Source organism: Chanos chanos, chromosome 14, assembly GCF_902362185.1.
Source record: "Chanos chanos chromosome 14, fChaCha1.1, whole genome shotgun sequence".
Taxonomy (NCBI): Eukaryota; Metazoa; Chordata; class Actinopteri; order Gonorynchiformes; family Chanidae; genus Chanos; species Chanos chanos.
The window spans coordinates 10828975-10848290 of NC_044508.1; the positions used below are offsets into that span (position 1 = coordinate 10828975).

Consider the following 19316-nt stretch of genomic DNA (forward strand, 5'->3'; position numbering starts at 1 on the left):
TCATTCATAAGCTGGGTTGTACCTGATTCGACATCTCTGCAGTTGAAACCCAGGGGTAGAGAAAACTAATGGAAATACCGCATGCTATTTGTTTTGGGGGGGGGGGGGGGGGGGGGGGTTCAATACAAGAGGAAGTATACACTTTATAAACTGACTGCTCTATCATTTGGTCACATAAGGCTTGGATTGTGCTGCAAATGGGTTTCATTTGATGAAAAATTTCATAGAACTTCTGAAGCCTTCTGTTCTGGGTCCCCTATTACCCTATCATTTACAGTATCTTAAGAAAGAATGACGGCTTTCAGCAGCAGCTAACCTTTAACAGAAGGCATGGACGCTAAAACAAAGTAGGGTCTGTGAAACACACTGGAGGGAGTGAGATATCCTAAATTTGAGATATCCTAAATTTGAAACAATTCTCTTTGGGTTTTTTTTTGTTTGTTTGTTTGTTTCTGACTGAGACAAGGTTGAGCCCTCAAGTATTTATGATATAGTCTCCACAACATATGTCTATGGTTTAGCCTCTGTGTTGTGCTGACTTTTTATTCAAACCGCAGTTGTTTTACACACGTTTGCAGCCATGCTTATTTGCATATTAAGTGGAGTTAAAATCAGCTGTCATTCTCTACCACCCTCAGGACCCGTAAATAAGGTTGTTACTCTCATTCTGAACCTTGCAGTGTGTGAACATGACCACATTGAGCACGAAAATGAAAACTGACAAGCGTATTTATTTTAATGCGAAGACAGCATAAGCTGTTGGAACATCTTCATCCATGAAGACACGCATCAAAAATAGCACAGTTTGTTTGTACAAGATATTAAAAAAAAAGAGAGAAAGAAAAAACTAGGCATGAATGTGAATCTATAGCACAGCCCATGAATTTACAACTGCTAATTTTGTAGGAGTATGCCGATATGCACATAGAGTTGGTATGCCCCGTGCATTAATACCAAAACCAAACACACTGAGCAGGAGTGCGATGGAAACAGGAAAGTGCGTTGGTCTTCGAACAGCCCTCTTTGCTTGTGACTCAACAAAGACTATGACAGATAGCACTGTCTGGCAAACAAGGCTAAGGTTTCAGTGCTGGAAAGGATGGGTGATTATGCAGAGAAAAATGTGAACGTATATGTGCGTGTGTGTGGGCCAAAGTCATTTGATCTCTACAAAACAAACAAGAGCACTCATTCTCTGATGATGGCCTGTATTGACCAGTTCCCTGGGAAGAATGACCCAGCAAAATGATTCTGACTACACAATGACCAGGAAACAGTGGTGCCCTTTACGTTCATCTAAGAGAGCCAGACATGTAGTATCCTCAAATTTAATACACAAGAGAGAGCTATGTGCCACACGTTTCTCTCAGTACGTCCTTTTACATTTAATTCTTTTTTTCTATGGTCTATTTCTTTTCTTTTTCCTCATTTCTATCAATTCTTCTCCCTATTAAAGTCCTTATGGATCAATTCACACTGGCATACGAGCTCATCTCATTATTGTCACTTCTATACTATTTATGTTCCTGCTTAATAATGCTTATCAATTATCCCATTATATGTTACATAAGTATGCAAATAACAGATGCGATTAGGAGTGTAAGATCCATAAGATCCACGAGATCCATCATATTCATAAAACGGCCAGCTGCTGAAATGGGGAAAAATGAATATTAATTCCGTCGAATATATGAGAAAATGGTTCAGAGATGGGCCATTGGTCGTTTGAATCGAAATCATTTTCGGCATTAAGATTCTTGGAGCAGGGAATTTGTCTGTGTTAGATGTAATACAGACATAGCAGAAAGCAGAGAGGGTGAGACTGTGGGGTTTTTTTTTTTTTTTTGGTGATATTTTTCTGCCTAATTAGAGACAGAGTGGGTTTGAGATGGTTGTAGAGCTCATATCAGAACATATTCACTGCTGCTGTGAGTCATCACCTCCCACTATGGTGCAAATGGTATGCCCAGAGCACACACAGGAGGCCAGGGGCCAATGAGAACTCGCGGTTGATTGAGAGGCCAGTCACACAGACTTTATACAAACATATGTCATGGAGTAATCCCTATACAATAGCCAAAAAAGGATGAGGTCAGTGGTCCAGAGGCTTGCTCATAAAACTGCTAAAGTCGAGCAGCAATACCATAGTTTATTTGTGGTAAGAAATGCTAGTCTGCTATTTTTCTACCATCATATATGCTACTTCTAACACTATACAAAACTTAGAGGGGGCCCACATTACTATACTAATTCACAGGGAAAAACAAACAAAAGGAAATCAGGTGAGTCAATGTTCAAGTTGGAATAGGCTAGTTTCAGAGGTAATTCCTGGGTAATGCACACTACATCAATAACTATGTATATTTATAAGGAATAAAAAGTCTTGGCATTTATATGGTCCCTGTAAGTGATTTACTACTCAACTGATGAGACCTTAATAGCCTATTTCAGTTGAATTATTAGAAGGAAAAATAGGCCAGTTGAAGTAGCAAAGAGCACTAAACCAAATGCTATTTTCTTTCTTTATCTTTGCAACCTGTCTCCACAAAAGGACACACAAATAGAACTTCTGACCTTAGTCTTCACTCTTTTTAATTAGCTATGGCTGATAGCAGCTTTTATCCTGAAGAGGTTCCTCTTATAATGAAGGAACACACACACACACACACACACATAAGGCTTTGATAAAGCCTTCCCTTAGGTGATAAAAGAGTTTGATAAAGAGGATCCTCAGATTATACAGCTACCTATTTCGGTATAGCTTAAATAATCAAAATTGAGATGTTTTAAATAAGACTTTTTTGCATTTTTGCTATCTGAGTCCAGTTTAAGAAAGGTAGCTCAAATAAATGACCCCATGTGGATAAATGCTAACATCAGGCATAATTAGTCTTGGGGGTGTTACTTCAAAAAGTACTGTATTACCTATTATTACATTACTATACGTTATGATATTGTTAGACACATCAAAATGACATACTAAGAACAGTGGAAATAGAACAAGCACTTTTAATTTAACTGTAATCTCAACTTCATCTCATTCTGTGGAACTGATATCCTTCATTGTGATGGTGTCTTAGTTCTTAGAATAGAAGATCACATGTAGGTAATAGAGAAAGTCTAGACTCTGCCCCCGGGTTCACGTCCTGTTTTCTGTAAGGTTGGGAATAACATTGGTCAGTTTGATCTGTACAGTTCATAAAGTTTGAGTTAGAAATGGGTCATTACTCCCATCATCTGAAAACAGGGTATAAATATAACCCAAATTGCTTTGAATGTATTGTATGTGTCATTTGCTATTATTCTTCAGAAGAATACATTTTGCACCAAGCTATTTTAACTTATAACCAATAATTATTTGGAAGCAGTATTTGTGTGGCATCTCAGAGAAACCTGTCACATAGCAAAATTTGAATTTCTGAAAAAATGTGACTGTTGCAAACAATTTTTTCTTTGAATTTTTAGATATCTAAATCAGAATCCAATTTATCAATTGGAAAAAAAAAAACGCTTTTTTGAAGTAACCGCTTTTAAATGTATAGAGAATTCTATTTCAATTTTGTTTCAAACCCTCATTGCTGGAGAGATAACCCCAAAGTCAAGGAATGAGAAACATGTTTTAAAGGGTAGATTCCTCATTTTGACATGGGGGAAAGTATAAGCCTTTCCTCTGTATTTGTTGACAATTGAAGGTTGTTGCTTTTTTCGTTGTTGTTGTTTGTTTTGCTTTGTTTTGATTTGTTTTGTTGTATTCTTCAAATAGAAATTATTCAATTAAAATCTTTTCATTTATTGATTTATCGAATTTATTGATTTATTTAGTATTTCTCTCTAAAACACCCTTTTTCCATAAAAACCTACACCCCTTAAAACTATGCTGATTTATTATGTCATTAATGGCATTTGCCATGCTGACTTTTTACAGTGCAAATGAGTTTTGAGGATAACGTGGAGTCTTGTTGATACTGTTATCAATCCAGCTCACATGGAGTAAAGTGAAGCTGTTTTCACTCGGTCAGCCTGTGAAAGTCAGGCACTGATACACAGACTGGATTCTCAAATGTAAACGGCAAAAAAACAAAAGTAAATATTGGTCCACTGAAATAACATACAGAAATTCTGTTTGCTACCGACAGAGTTGCTCCTCTGAGATGATCACATGAGTTCATGGGAGAGAAATTTCATTCAAAAAGCAGGCTCAGTCTCAAATTAATTAACTCATTCCTTATCAGAAGGATAGATTTAGATCTAATGGCATTCTATGCTGTGTTTAATAATTATACCCAGCTAAAGACTGACATCAAAGGCTATGAGGAAAGCAAGACTTGAACCTTTAGTTTCTTGACTATCCTACAGACTACCCTTAGATCATTCCTCATAAACAGGCCCTTTGGCATTGGTCAAACATGTCTTATATATTGTACATAACAGCAATGCATTTATGTACAAAAATGCAGCACTGAAAAAAAAATGCAAAGTGTTAGTGGATCTAATAACATGAAAACAGATGCAAGTTTGCCAGTGGGGTGTAGGTAGGAATTTCCTTCTGCGTGTTACTAACATTATTAGATGTGAGGTGTAGAGAGATGATCATGCTACGCTCCACACGATGACTCAAGTTTCTTACAGTAGTCTCAGCGTATCACACTGTACGCAGCATGATGTATGGTGAAGTGCCCCCAGCAGAACATTTCTTAAATGTGTTACGCGTGAAGGATTAGATTCTACTAAGCATTTATCTCACGTACAGCCCTGAAACCAATCAATCTCAGATTTCTTAAAAGTTATTTGACCTTGAGCATGAAACATGTTATATGTGTATAGTATGTATAGTAATCACTTAGTGTTTAATGACAACCAATCCATCTTTTTTATGCTCTGATTAACATTTTTTTTCCCCATTAGTTCACAATAGCAAATACCACTGCAACACAAGTTTCATGACACACAGCAAACAAATACATACCTTTTACAATTAACTGGATGAGCTTTGGCCGTGGATTGCGTTCACTTTGTATAGAGCAGGTGTATAAGCCCTCATCTGTTACATCCACTTTCTGTATCTGTAGGCTGTATTCATGTTTATCCCCAACGCTTGATACGATGGACACGCGGGGATCCACTGACCACTTGTCATTCCCCGCAAAAATGATACTAGAGCGATTCAACCATGCTCCTTTTGAGATTCCGTCCAACAGGTAGCATCTGAAACGCCAAAAAAAAACCAGCAGAGAATCAGCCGAAATCTGAAGAAACTGGCAATAACATAATCAAAAATGAAGCATTTTTGGTTTCGCTGTATCATTATCCATAATTGTGCAAATCCATCTCCAGAGGTTTACTGCCACATGGGTACACATTGTCATGCTCTACTCAAATGTGTTCTGTGTGCGTGTTGAGCAATTTGTCATAACAGAAAGATAGAGGAACACTGCATCAATACACCTATTATTGGTACTGCACATTCAAAACTTTTACAAAAAAAAAAAAAAAAATTATACAGTCACCAGGATGATGAATCCTAGACTCGGATATCTTGGAAACTTCACCAATCAAAAGCAAATATTATTTAGAGCGTCTCGGCTTAAGCAAAAGACCATGTGAAAAAAAAAACACTCTTTTTCAGAAAATGGTGTTGGGCTAGCTTCATTTTCTTTTTTTTTTACTGCCAGTGCCTAATCCTGAGGCATAATTGTCTGGACATGCGCCGAGTGGTTTGATAGTATCAGGCCCTTGGTCTGAAAATGATATAAGGCTTGGGGCCTATGACATTAAATATGCAGGTTCATGGTTTCAGAATTATTCTCCAGCGGTATGTTGAAAAGGCCTAATCAGAACATTATGATATATTGAGTCAAACTCAATCAGGGGGTGAAAAAGATATCCTAGACCGTTTAAGGAAAGCAGCAGCTCAATCCTAAATGCTGGAAAGAACAACGTTATCAAATAAATGTGTTGTACCATAGTTATCATCATTATTGTTAATTGTTTCCCCATGTGTGCTACCACAGTATTTTCTTAGCTACGCCATACTAAAATTAAAAGCCCACAAATATTTTTTTAGATATATTTATGCACGCAACAGTAAACGTTTCCACAGCTAGGGCGCTTTTGGGTTTTATAGATACGTAATCACAAAGTCCTCAGATGGATGTTTTGGAATCAACTGAGAAAGTGGCAGAGTGGTGTCAGTCGCTTTGCAGAACATGTAGAAACCTCAGCCCAGTGTAAATTTCCACTTGCTGAGCGCATACGCAGGTTTAAACCTTGATTGCCACTCCACGCTATTGCCACACATGGTCATGTTTTTCACCACGCTCTTGAAATCTAATTACGAGTGAAGATTTCTCAAATCTCACTCTATGAAAAGAGCCAAATGGACAAGCATAAAAAATCTCTTTCTCACTATTGTTATATAATGAGACTCTACTGTTAGTACACAAAGAGAAAATCACTGTGAGGAGTGATGGCAAGACACAAAACCACCAAAAGGAGGTTACGAAAAAGAACTCAGTGGATATCACAAGTCATGTTACCCAGTGCATCTGAAATATGATAGATAAACAATGGTTACATCATCAATATTGTTTGCACTAAAGATGTTACCATTTGCCCAAAGGCTTTGGTATATTTAGACATAAGTTTAAAAAGAATGCACCGATGATCTGTGTTGTTTTTCTTGGATGGGTTCATGAGAATGAAATAGATTGCTGCCATGCTTCATAATGATGAGCTGGAGAAAAGACAGTCTTGGCATTGTTTAATAATTGTCCTGATGCCACAAAGAATGCCAGCTCAAGTGACGGAACCACGTAGGAATTTGATTTGGCATCTAGCGCTAAGTCCCGATTCTCTCACGCCAAAATGTCCATCTGACACAATGCAGTAATCTACAAGTGAGGAAAGAGGGTTTTAAAGACCTGTGTAATGTGGTAACACCAACCTGATTATAGCTATGAATATAATGCTGTTGTCACCACCCCTACACAGACACCAACACTGACACATATAATCACAATCACTCACTCACACACACACACACACACACACACCTCACACACACACACATACATGCATGCACGCACGTACGCACACGCGCAGAAAATCTTGTAGATGTAAATGTAGAAAGTAGAGCATTAAACCAGTGGCAAAGCAGATGTGTTTTACATCTAATCATGGTATAAAACAAACATTAACACACCTGATTGGAAGGATAACATGGCTATAAAACATGATGCTACAGTTATTCATTTTTAAAAAAAACAGGCTAACAAACATCTAATCAAAAACAACAGCCTGCACCTTTCAAGAAAATCAGCCTTGGCCAAACGAAACGGCCTCTATGGGCCATTCTGTATCTTCAGACAAAACATGTTTTCTCTTACTAAACGCAACAGGGGGCGCATAATGATCAGGAGACGAGCCAGCGCAATCAAGTCATGTTTGTTTGTCTTCATTTTCTTCAAATTTCCCTTAATCATCTTTATTCATCTGCTCAAAGTTCTCCTTTCAAGACCTCATCATCACACTTTGGTTTATGCTTTGGTTCATAGCCGACTTGGCTTTGGAAGCCAACAGCGCTCATTGCCTCTCCCTGCTTTAATAGAGGTAACATTAATTGTTTCATTGACCCCAAAGGCAAACATTTTTTTTTCTTTTTTACTAAAATATGGAATATTCTCATTAAATCTCTTCAATCTTTTCATCTTTCAAAAGAAGAACTTCCAAAGATCAAACATCATTGCATTTGTATTTCTTGGCTTAGCTCTCACCTCAGTGATTATATGAAGGGAAGGGGGGGAGAAAAAAACAGGCTGTACGTGTAGGACACCTTCAGAAAATCAAACAAAATTAAAACAATGTTGATTACAGTACAGCAGTCAGTAAGAGAAGCGAGTAGTGAGCCTTTCATCCAAACTCATTCAGACATGTTAGCAGGGAGTTATAATTATTTCTGGGGTATTGCAGGCTTTGACCCAGATTTTTTTTCCCCCCTCTTTAGAAACTCTTTTCAGATGAATGATTCAGAAAAAAAAGTAAATATGCTCCCTGGCAGGAACTTTTGAAATGTTATTCAGCGAGCAGGATTCCATGTTTAACAGATGCTAACTGTTGGCTCACGATACATCCTTGGAGAGGTTTACTCCTCGGGCAAAAAAAAAAAAAAAATCAAATGTTACAGTTTGGGATGCTTTCATACATTTTATTTTAAACTATTACAACAACACAGCTGCTACATACTGTACATTTGAAAAAGACAATCAATAGAAAGCGAGGTTGGAATATGACTCTGCAATATATTCTCAATTAGTTAAGAGCAGTCGGTTCATGTAGAAGAGAAGCTGTAAGACAGGGGCTTCAGAATGGCCATGACTGGACAGGTTATTACTGATTCCTGAAGATATGATTCAGAAATGTAGAGGTATGATTCAGAACTGCACCAATCACAGCTGCAATATATTTTCAGCCTCTGGTCAAATATCGAACACACATTTTCTTGTGTGGGTGTGGTAACAAAGATTCCTTTTTGACCGCCAAAGCCACATACAGTCAATCAGGCCTCTGTGCAGTTCTGAAAAGAGAGAAGAGCACATCATGCAAATGCTGACACTACCGGATCAAAGCAGTTCGACAGAGATATCAATTCCAAGCTGGAACGCATACGCGGGCTCTGCCATGGGCAGATATGAAGACTGATAATAACTGCATTTGTGCCTTGTCTTCAGGGATTAGAGGCCTGTGGAGGGGGTGCATGTGTGTCCAGACCTTTGTCTGTTCACAGTAATGTTCCTTAAGCCTGCGGGGGTGCCTTTAATTATAGCCTTATTTGATATCAAATGTAATTTGCCCTTGAAGAATGGTGGTACAGTTTTATTAGCCTTTTAGTACGTTTAATTTATCACAAATATTTATCCATACAAATCCGACCTCTCATATATGCATACTCACACGCGCACGCACACACACACACACACACACACACACACTGTGCCCAATATGTACACAACAGAGTTCCAACATCTGCTAATTCAAATGAACACTGTATCTCTTGTGTGAAAATTAGCCATTTAAAATTCAGCAAAATACCTTGAACGATTAACTAGGGATCTCTGTCTCTCTCTGCACCATCTGTGCTGGGTCCAAATCATCAGATATGCAATAGTTATGGTTATTACAATGTCGTCTCTCAAAGGACATGACTTCAGCCTTCCATTCCGCTGTACATTGCGGCCAACGTCTCTGAAATCTAGAAAAGCTGCAAATTCCATGTTTGTTTTAACTCAACAAATTATAGATAACTGCGCGTATGTAACATTATTGGTAATTGCGCATTGGACTGTATTCACCAATATTGGAGGCCATTTCAGATTTGGCAGCCTGTCCTATCAGAATGACCATTACGACATCTGTAAAATGAGCAGAGCACAGATGATTACAACTCCTATTTTCCTGTTTTCTCCAAAATATTTTACACAGCACCAGCTCAGACACTAAAACACATGGTTCACCTTTTCTTAACTGACCGTGAAGGATGCTCTCAGTTTTCTCAGGTTTCATTATTGTTCTACTAGAGTTGTGGCGGAGCGGCACGGTGACGCAGTGGTTAGCGCTGCCAGGTCCAGGGTGCTTTCTGTGTGGCGTTTGTATGTTCTCCCCATGCCTGCGTGGGGTTTCCGCCGGGAGCTGTGGTTTCCTCCCACGGTCCAAAGACATGTAAGTCAGGTGAACTGGAGATACTAAATTGCCCCTAGGTCTGAATGTGTGTGTGTGTGAATGTGTTTGTCTGCGTGTCTGCCCTGTGATGGTCTGGTGACCTGTCCAGGGTGTTTCTTCCGCTTTTCGCCCAATGAGCACTGGGTTAGTATCTCCAACTCTCCTCCAGCAGCTTGCGACCCTAAGTAGGATAAGCAGCTTGGAAAATGAACGAACGAATGAACGAATGAATGAATGAATGAATGAATGAATGAATGAATGAATGAATGAATGAATGAATGAAAGAATGAATGGCCTTGTAGTAGATTTATATATGTGGATTCATGCTCACAAACAAAAAAAGAGTCTGAAAGATTCTGGTCTTTTGAACAGAAGAGGGAGAACGCAAAGATGGACAGAAAAGTGTGGGAAAATCTGGGCTGCGCTGTCAAGCCATCAAGCTGAGATGTTTCAGATATCTTAACCGTTTGCTTTTATAAAATCTGTCATGACTGTCTCTCTTACAGCTTAACCCCGTTCCAGATTGCACATCCCAACTGCTCAGAGTCTCACAGATGGCTCCTTTGACTTAATATAAACGCCTCTGTCTATGAAAAAAAAAAAAAAAAGCAAAACATCATTATACCGCTGGCTGCCTTTAACAATAACGCCAAGGGATCATGAAAGGACCAAATATTGGCTGATAACAGAAGTCAAGCCACGTGTCAGTCACAGAACCTGAAATGATACTGTACCTCTTCCCATTGTTCAAACATGGCCTGTTTTGTTCTGATGCCACGTCTCTCTCTGACCTCAATGCCTTGAGCATTTAGCTGCTTAATATTCAGGTCAACGTTTTGATTACCCTTGCTTGCTGAGATGAGGCGTGCCGGCGCCCCCCCCCCCCCTTTTTAAAATGCACGTACAGCTCGCTAAAAAAAAAAAATCAGTTTTTGTTATAGTCTGACTTCTAGATAACAGGTAAGAGCCAGCAGGGTGCAACTGTGATCATTTGGAATCAAGAGCAAGGGTTCGTTCATACGTACACAGTTCAGTTCAGACACTTTCTGGGATGGGCGCTGATCTAATGACTAGTGACTAAATCCATTTGAGAAATATCTGGAGCAGAGAATATTTCTCCAACGCTATCCTTGATTCAGCAAAATGGCAAAGATAAAATTATAGCTCTGCATTATGAAGTGGAATTCCCCCCTTGTTGCTCAGCTAGGAGTTCAGTGAGGAGGGGGGTGGGGGGGGGTTCATTTCCAGAAGGACAAGATCCTCAAGTTAGCACGAGTTGAAATTAGATTCTGTGTAAGGCTTGACAGCAAGAGTTTTCAAGCCTCAGGTAATAACAAAAACACCAGAAGTTAGCAAGAGAATCTTTGTGAGATCAATCCAAATTCACAATGGCATCGTGCCCTTTCACAAGCAAGCTGACAGCACTGGTTTCAAGTTCATTCACAGACAGGTTATGAGGAGTGTATCAAAGCTTAATGTATTATTTATCTGCAGAATTCTCCCATTTTGGTAAGTGACAAAAGCACAGGATACATTGAAATTTTGTGCAGTACTCAAGGGTATATTTCAAACACAAGCAGGTTCTTTCATTGTAAAATAACCCCCCAAAAAAAAAAAAATTTCCTAACACAAACAGGACCACCGGCATTAATCACTCTGACAAAAAGACAAAAGCAACTGCCATTCAACTTAAAGCACCGTAGGAACTCCGCAAATATTGAAATAATTACATCTCAGAGCGTCTTCTGAGACCTAGACTTATTGTGGATGCCCTGCTTTCTTCTCTGCACTCCATTAGAGACGTATTTTCCAGAAAGTAACGTACCCTTTGTCACTTCACGCAAAAGAACAGGCAGGTTGTATTTTCTTATGTCTTTTTTTTTTTCGGGTAAGTGTACAGGATCAGTATCATTTCTAAGATTACCTAATGAATGTAAGGACACATATGCTCTCTTTCGGGGCTCTGTGCAGTAATCGACCAGTCAAAGGAGGCCATAGTATCAGTAGATGCATTATGAATTTATTAAGATACCATCAGCATAAGACTGGCAATGTTAAAAAAAAAAAAAGGGCAAGAGAAAATGTAACATTCCAGCTTGTCCCTGGACGTTTGTCAGTGCTATGAGAGGAAGTTAGAAGGAATGAATGTGGAAATTCAATGAGCATTCAGTCTTTCAAACCGCAGTCCTCTCGTTGGCACTGACTAAAAAAAAAAAAAAATACTTGGTTAAGCTATTCGCCGAGACCATTTGGCAGGGATTACGCGCGGCTTAAGGTATGTGCCACGAAGACGCTCTTTGATTCATAACAGCAATTTTTTTTTTTTTTTTTTTTTTTGAAAGAGCAATTTCATTGACAGTGTTACTATTCCATCTGAAAATGCTTTAATCAGGTGAAACTGCAGAGAAGGAGATTAGTGACACTAAAATGTAATCAATGTTATTAAAATATTAATGCCTTCACGTACAAAAACATTCTGACAATGTCTCAGCGGTGCTTTCAAAAAAATTATGCCAAAAGAGTGCGCAAAAATGCCTGACACGCTGAGATTCAAATAGTGAAGCAATTGCAAGATATTTCATCTTTAGATGAGAGTCAACAGGGTCCCTACTTTATTTTAAGACACTATGATAGATGCTGTGATATTGTAATAAGTACAAAAAAAAAACCCACATTTCTTAAAAAAAAAAAAAAAAAAAAAAAGACTGCTATTTCAAATGCCTGGAGGTGTATAATGGGTGGTGTTTGATAAAGTTTTACTCTCAGAAGTTTGCACAGAGGGAATTCCATGAGAGGAGGATAAGGTTTAGCGTTGTACTTTCAGACTCTGTCGTAGTCAAACAGCCTCTGTCCCCAGTATTGAGTCGGATGACACCCACCTCAGAGCAACTGCGGTAACCATAGAAACACACCCAATAGAATTTTACAGTATCAAGGAAAAGAGGAGAGCTATTGGAAGCAGCAAAGGAAGACAAAACAAACACCATGAGACAATATTGATCCATACTATTCATTTCAAATTCCCTATCTAGCGAAAATAATGTGATGTAATTTACTAGATAAAGCATAGAAAATGTTAGATACAAATGACACTGCAAATGGCACTAGTATTTTAAAGGAACGAGTATAAGTACAAAAGTAAACAAAAGCAATCCAAGTCATACCTCTGTGTGTGTGCGTGTGTGTGTGTGTGTGTGTGTGCGCGTGTGTGTGTGTGTGTGTGTGCGCGCATGTTAGTTTATGACAGTGGCATGATAGTGATCTCAAACAAAATTCTGAGAGCAGACAGAGAGACTAACATGCCTTGCACAGACACTGTCAAATACTCAGGAATTAATGAAACACATATATGGTGCAGAAAGCTCAAGAAAACAACTTCAATATCTAATGTTTTAACACCCACATACATGCAAACACAAACAAATAGACACACACACACACACACACACACCTCCATCCTTTTCTTCAGACACAGTCACACACACTTACACTGCCAGACACAAAAATACACACACATATACACACACACACACACACACACACATATGCACGCACTCATACACACGGGCACATAAAAAGAGACAAAGAGATTCATACAAGCTTTGACAGTAAGCCTGTTCCTCACTGATGGTCTGTGATGTCCTGAAATGTTGCTGATGTCATTGACGGGCTGTGCAGGCCCTTCACTCTGCCAGGAAAGCTGTTGAGATGATTGATGACACGCCTCCACTAGCCCACACTCCCCTGCTGACACATACTCACAGCCCCACACTTTTCCCTGCTAATTGGGCAACCTAGCAAATTCCTTCACAGAGTCCAGCCGGACCACTAAATTAACCACTCGTAACTGCTGCAGAGCCGCTCCCAATTTATGGATGCTGGGGATCTGTCATGTGTAGCTGTTATTGATCTAAGCTGATGGCATTGCATTACTGAGAAAGATGAAAGCAATAACTTCAAAACCAATGTGTGCGAGAAATGACCGCTATAGTATTAATTAACTTGAAGATTATGTTTGTGCCAAAATAACTTTTAGGAAGAAAGTTGGTTATGCTGTGATATACCGCATATTAGAGCTAACTTCTTTTTAATTTATGAGCCATCTACTCGTTTCTTCCTTTGAAATATTCATAAAAAAAAAAAAAACTAAGAATTTGGGGTAAGCAGATTACTCTAATTATGGACTTTTTTGCAAGTACTCAGTGAGGTAACAGAGTGACAAGTGCAAGTATAAGGGGGAGAAAAAAGAGAGAGAGAGAGAGAGAGAGAGAGAGAGAGACGAGGGACCATTGAACAGAACTGATGAATGCTGAAAGTCCCACATATCTAAAATTAGATTTTTAATGAGGGCCTGTCTTACCAAGCTGTTGATGAATACACCATTGACCATTAGCACTGATTGACTCAATTTGTTAGTGATGACTTTATATTTGATAATACCAAATCACCTTTTATGCATAGCTGAAAATTTGTCTTCACATAAAAACACTACAATTATTACCGTATAGAATAGACAATCAGTGCAATATGTTTTAAAATACAATGAACCACAATAAATTAACATGAAAAATATTGTTCCCCCCTGCAACAAACACAAGAAGTTTCAACGTCCATACCCTCCTCAAGTCGTGGCCTCCCTTTAACTCAAAAGAAAATCCGCCAAGCATGTATTTTGCATGCTGTACCACAGCAAGGGGCAATTAACTGTTAGACAAGCCTTTATATCCCCCCCCCCCCCCCCCTGCAAAATCATTTTCACAGGAAATGGTATCCTGGTTACCACGCTGAAAATTTAAACGAAATCATCTCCAATTATCTGTTGCTTTTGGACATAATATGAGACTGATTGTTCAACAACGCAGCCTACAGCAAGAGGTTGACTAGATTTTCGTGTTATGTAACACTTTGATCCCTTAATTTAAGTTCTCTCAGAGGGGAAAAAGACTGCTTCACTGATATTGATTTACTCTGTTGCTTTGTATTCCATTCACTAATAATTACCAATGCAGTCCCTCCAATTACTTGGTTCTACTTAACACTTACAGCCATGTGCAATGCGTACACTGATTCATTATGCAAATGACAAGGAGATGGAAAAAAAAAAAAAAAAACCCAAGGCCTGTTTACATGACTCCATTTAAAAGCTTTGGCCATGGCAACACACAGTCAAATACACCAAGAAGCTACTGAGAGAATAAAACAAGGCACTGTGCAGCTTTATCAAAATGACAGAACCTGCTAATTAATACACAGCTACCACATCAGTCAAAAGGAAACACTCTGGTATATACACAGGATTAGTGTCAGATCATTTCCGTTTCTTTTATGTAAAAGAAAAAAAAAAACAATTCTTTGGTCTTTGGTTGACATTTAATGTTACTTGATCTGTCTTTGTTTGCCTTGCACTTTGAAATAGCACAAAGGTACCATGATTGCAGAATGGGCGTATGTCTCCGCTGCTGTCACTGACTAATGTGGCCTAACTTCTTTGAAATTCCACTACTTTTATTCATAACAATCCATTGAATTTTGTCTGTTTTGTTTTCTTGTAAGTATTATTTTAAAGTCCTTGATGTGATGTCTTCCAGTCCCTGAAGAGATTGTAATCTTATCAGTATTAGACCCAAACTCTCATATTCTGCACTGGATGTATATTTGAACCTGTAAAAATATTATTGATATCTTCAGTGAAAAGCCATTACATGTGAGATTTTGTCATACATGTCACAATGCCCTAAGCAACAGAATTGCTGTGGCTTTAGTAGAAACTAGGGGGAAAAGTCATCTGTACTGCTCTCCTGGGTTTTGTTGTCCATCAGTTGGTCAAGGCTTCATGATTGTCTTACATCTTACATGAAAAAAAAAAAAACATGCCAAAAAGAACGAGTCAGAGGATTTAGAATATTCAGTACAGTAGGGGGTTTGCCAATGATACTCCATTAATTTTCAACTGTAAATTATCTCACTGTGGGTGTGATGCTAATTTTAAGCTCTGTGCTTCACTCCTCAGGGACTGGATTGCTCTGAGTGCATCGTGCAAAACATTCTGGAAAATATTTTGTTCTCAGGGCATCAGAGAAAGCTGTTGGACACCCTGCAGCTTTTTAAGGCAAAGCCATTTTGTTCACAAAAGATTTCCATTTTGAGTTTCATGTTTTTAAGAACAGAAACATGACAGAACAATGAAAACAGTCAATTTGCACAGAATCACACTGAGCAGCCCGTGAAAATAATTGAAATGAACTGTATGCTTAGATTGTATTTAAAGTGAAATTAGCTTTAAAAAAGAAAAAAAGGAAAGATAGAATTTAGATAGACACATTGCAATATCCTTAGGTTTGCAAAAAATTAATCTTTTCCCCATGTTTAATTACATTAGCAGGAAACATAGCCGTTTAAATATGCAAATAAATGACTTGCACATAATTCAAACTCTCCTTAAATGGCTTTTATCTACAATCTGATCTATTACTTTGTGGTTTTGGAAATAGCCTCAAACTAAAAGTACACAGCAGACTTCCTCTGTTGAAAAAAAATGTCTGGAACTAACTGAGCCTGGCAAATAATTACATTTGTCAGCAAAAAAGAAAATGTAGGCTCAGCTTAGCCCTTATGATATGTTGATCTACACATTCTGGCACGGTCCGGAAGCAGTGGTATACACAAGAAGAAAAAAAAAAAAGTAAAAATCCAAACACAAGAAGATATTGATGCCATGTTATATTTTCAGACACCATTTTAGAACTAAGCTGTCATTAAGTTTTAACAGGCACCTCTAGCGTTAGCATTTAGCCCACAGCGAACCAAAGCGGTACAAATGAAAAACTATGGTTTTACCAAAGAGCACTTGAGGACATGTTCTATGAAACGTAAAGAACATCCCTGCGAGAGACAGACCATAATTTCAGTGTAGGAAGAGACAATGTCTCTCAGGCTTAAGGGGACTATACATCTTCTCTGACCACTGACAGTGGTTCTAGAAGGAAAATACAATACTAAGCCCAATGAGTCCCTGCAAAGGTTTATCAGAGCGTGGGTTGATTCAGAAAACATTTGGTTACATCAACATAACACAGATCATGAAGCAATGAGTGGTGGCATTTTCAGAGCAACATTGATCCCATTAATCCTGTCAGAGAGAAAGAGTTCAGTGGAGGAGTCCACCAATAAATCAAGACTGACAGATTGAGGTGTGGCCCAGGAGCAAAAAAAAGCAGGTTACCACCCACTGATGTCTGGATGGGCTGATGTTCACTGCAAACGGATGCACAAAAGCCAGGGAGCATATAAAATGAAACATAAGAGTCTTAGCCTTTAGGAAACGTTTAACGGCGCATTTTGATATCATTTAAATTATAACACACCGTAGTAAAGACCAATACAAAACGGCAAAAATCGTTTTGTTTCCAGATACCATTTTATAACTGAGCCTCAGCTTCCCTTTAAGAGTGCACCGGCACATAAAACTCACAAAAGACAAATGACATACTGGCTTTCAGCTGACCATATAACTAACGCTCTCACGATTTCAACTCTAATTAGGTAACAAAACACAAGATTTGCACAAGATTTGACAGATGCACAGAAATCAGGGGGAAAAAAACTGTTTGCAGTTTATGTGCCTATCGTGTCATCCTGGGTTTAATCAGTTAAATACTAGTTTTGCTGTTTTTCAGAACTCAGATCTGAAAAACAGTGCTTTTAATTGCAAGTGTTTCTCTTGCATTCATACAGCAACACCCAAGCTGAAAAAAAAAACAGGGCAAATGTCTGGTCACTTGCAATCACAGATCTCCTTACTAGAAGAGATGTCAGTGATTTTGAATGAAGGTAGTTGTTGGAGAGTTTGAAGGGCATTTCAGTAATCAAGACAGTTCAATGAGTGCTTCACCAAAAACAATGCTTAAGGCAGTTTCTGCAAACCGTGGATGTGCAAAACAATGCAAAATGGATCAAATAATTTGACAGAAAAGTTCAACCATGGGAAAAAAAGAAAAATATAGTTGTACAAATGTACAATAATACCAACCTACCAACTCCCACTGTGTATGTGATTTGTTTTTTTATCCTTTTTTTTTTAAAAACTGCATGATATCGATAATAAAAGCTAACAAAGTATGTCAGAATACCCCTTTAGGATATAGCTACAGCATGCTACACCTAAAAAAAAAAAAAAGGTTTTAAACATCTTGTGTTCTCTCATAGGTTATCTACTGGGAAGGAAACCCAGTCTATGAGAGTCTGCTGGTTTTTAAGTAGAAGTTGCAGTCACGCAGTCACTGCAGTAAGAAGGATGGAAGGGTGAGATGTGTTCCAGAATTTGAGCCACTGCCATGACAGCTGAGTGAGGCAGAGCAAAACAGAGATAGGGGCTTTTTCTAGAAAGAAAAAAAACGAAGAGGCCTAAACAGCCAGTTCACTGGCTGTGGTGAGACAGAACCTAGCCTCTGTATGGAAATTACATGATTTAGAGCAAAGTCTAGAAACCCTTCAGTAAATAAGAATACTATAAAGACATTTTCAGTAGCCATCCCACTCCAACTTAACTTACCATTAAGTAGCCTAATCCAGATCACACTTTTAATTAAGTACACATTTAATTAGGGACACACTGTCAGAAGATGATGTAAGAAATGTCCAAACTCCCTTTCAGTTGCCCAAAACGCCCCCTGAACCAAGAGCATCTGCTTGCCTTAAGACACGCCCACATGCAAATACTGTTAAACACTCTTCAGTCAAACACTACTCCAGGAGGGAGGGCATGTGTTTCAGAGTCTCCATACACCCTTACAATAAAATTTACTTTTATATCATGTCTAACATAATGTCTTATACCGGCACATAATATATATGACTCTCCTAATACCGTGGGAAACCACTCAGTTCATGATGAAGTCCCCGGACAACGTAACTGATGTTGCTTAACACTACGTAGCCAGAACCACAATTAACCAAATCTTTAACCGTGTCATTCGAAAGAATCCAAAGCGAACTGTTTCTTTGCAATCGGATGGACTATGAAGATTATGGCAGAGTTTATAAAGTCGTCTCATCTTTTTATTCTCTGTGTCACCAGTTAATGTCGTTTACTGGTTTACAGACATAGGACAAATATATTTCAATGCTTTTAAATTTAGACAAAACTCGGAGTCCCCATCGTCACACATCATCGTAAGCATCCCTGGAAAAGAAGCATTACACCCAGTGAGATAAGCCAACAGCAGGGAAGGAAGACAACTAGGTTGTTAATCGTACCGTACAAGCAATGACCCATTTACTAGTGATGGAGGGAAACTAGTAGCCTACAATGGGTCGAATGCATTGTTTACTTCAGCGGCAGCCTCTGCCATAAAGAGACCTCCAAGCCCGGGGAACGTGGATAACTATGAAGTTAAGTTTTTGACCACTTAGCCACTTCTCTTAGCTCCATACCTCAATAACGCCGTATCTCCTTGCTTGCTCACCACACTCTCACTCGAGGCATACTCCACAGTTTGTCCAGCGGGTAAGCATGAAGGTAGAAAACAGCAAAGACTGAGAATTATAGCGGTGAGCCATTGACCAGAGACACACGCATCCTGTACTGCAATCATTATGTCCAT

The 19316-nt window shown here is 38.7% G+C and overlaps 1 protein-coding gene across 1 annotated transcript in view; it reads right to left on the reverse strand.

Annotated features, from left to right (window-relative positions):
• The window catches only part of negr1 (neuronal growth regulator 1), a 75125-nt gene extending 55809 nt beyond the window's left edge, over nt 1-19316 (reverse strand). Inside the window, exons 1-2 of the mRNA XM_030791525.1 lie at nt 19147-19316; nt 4967-5205 (exon numbers count right to left, since the gene is read on the reverse strand). Of these exons, the coding sequence (XP_030647385.1) occupies nt 4967-5205; nt 19147-19316 (409 nt within the window). The remainder of the gene's footprint in view (nt 1-4966; nt 5206-19146) is intronic.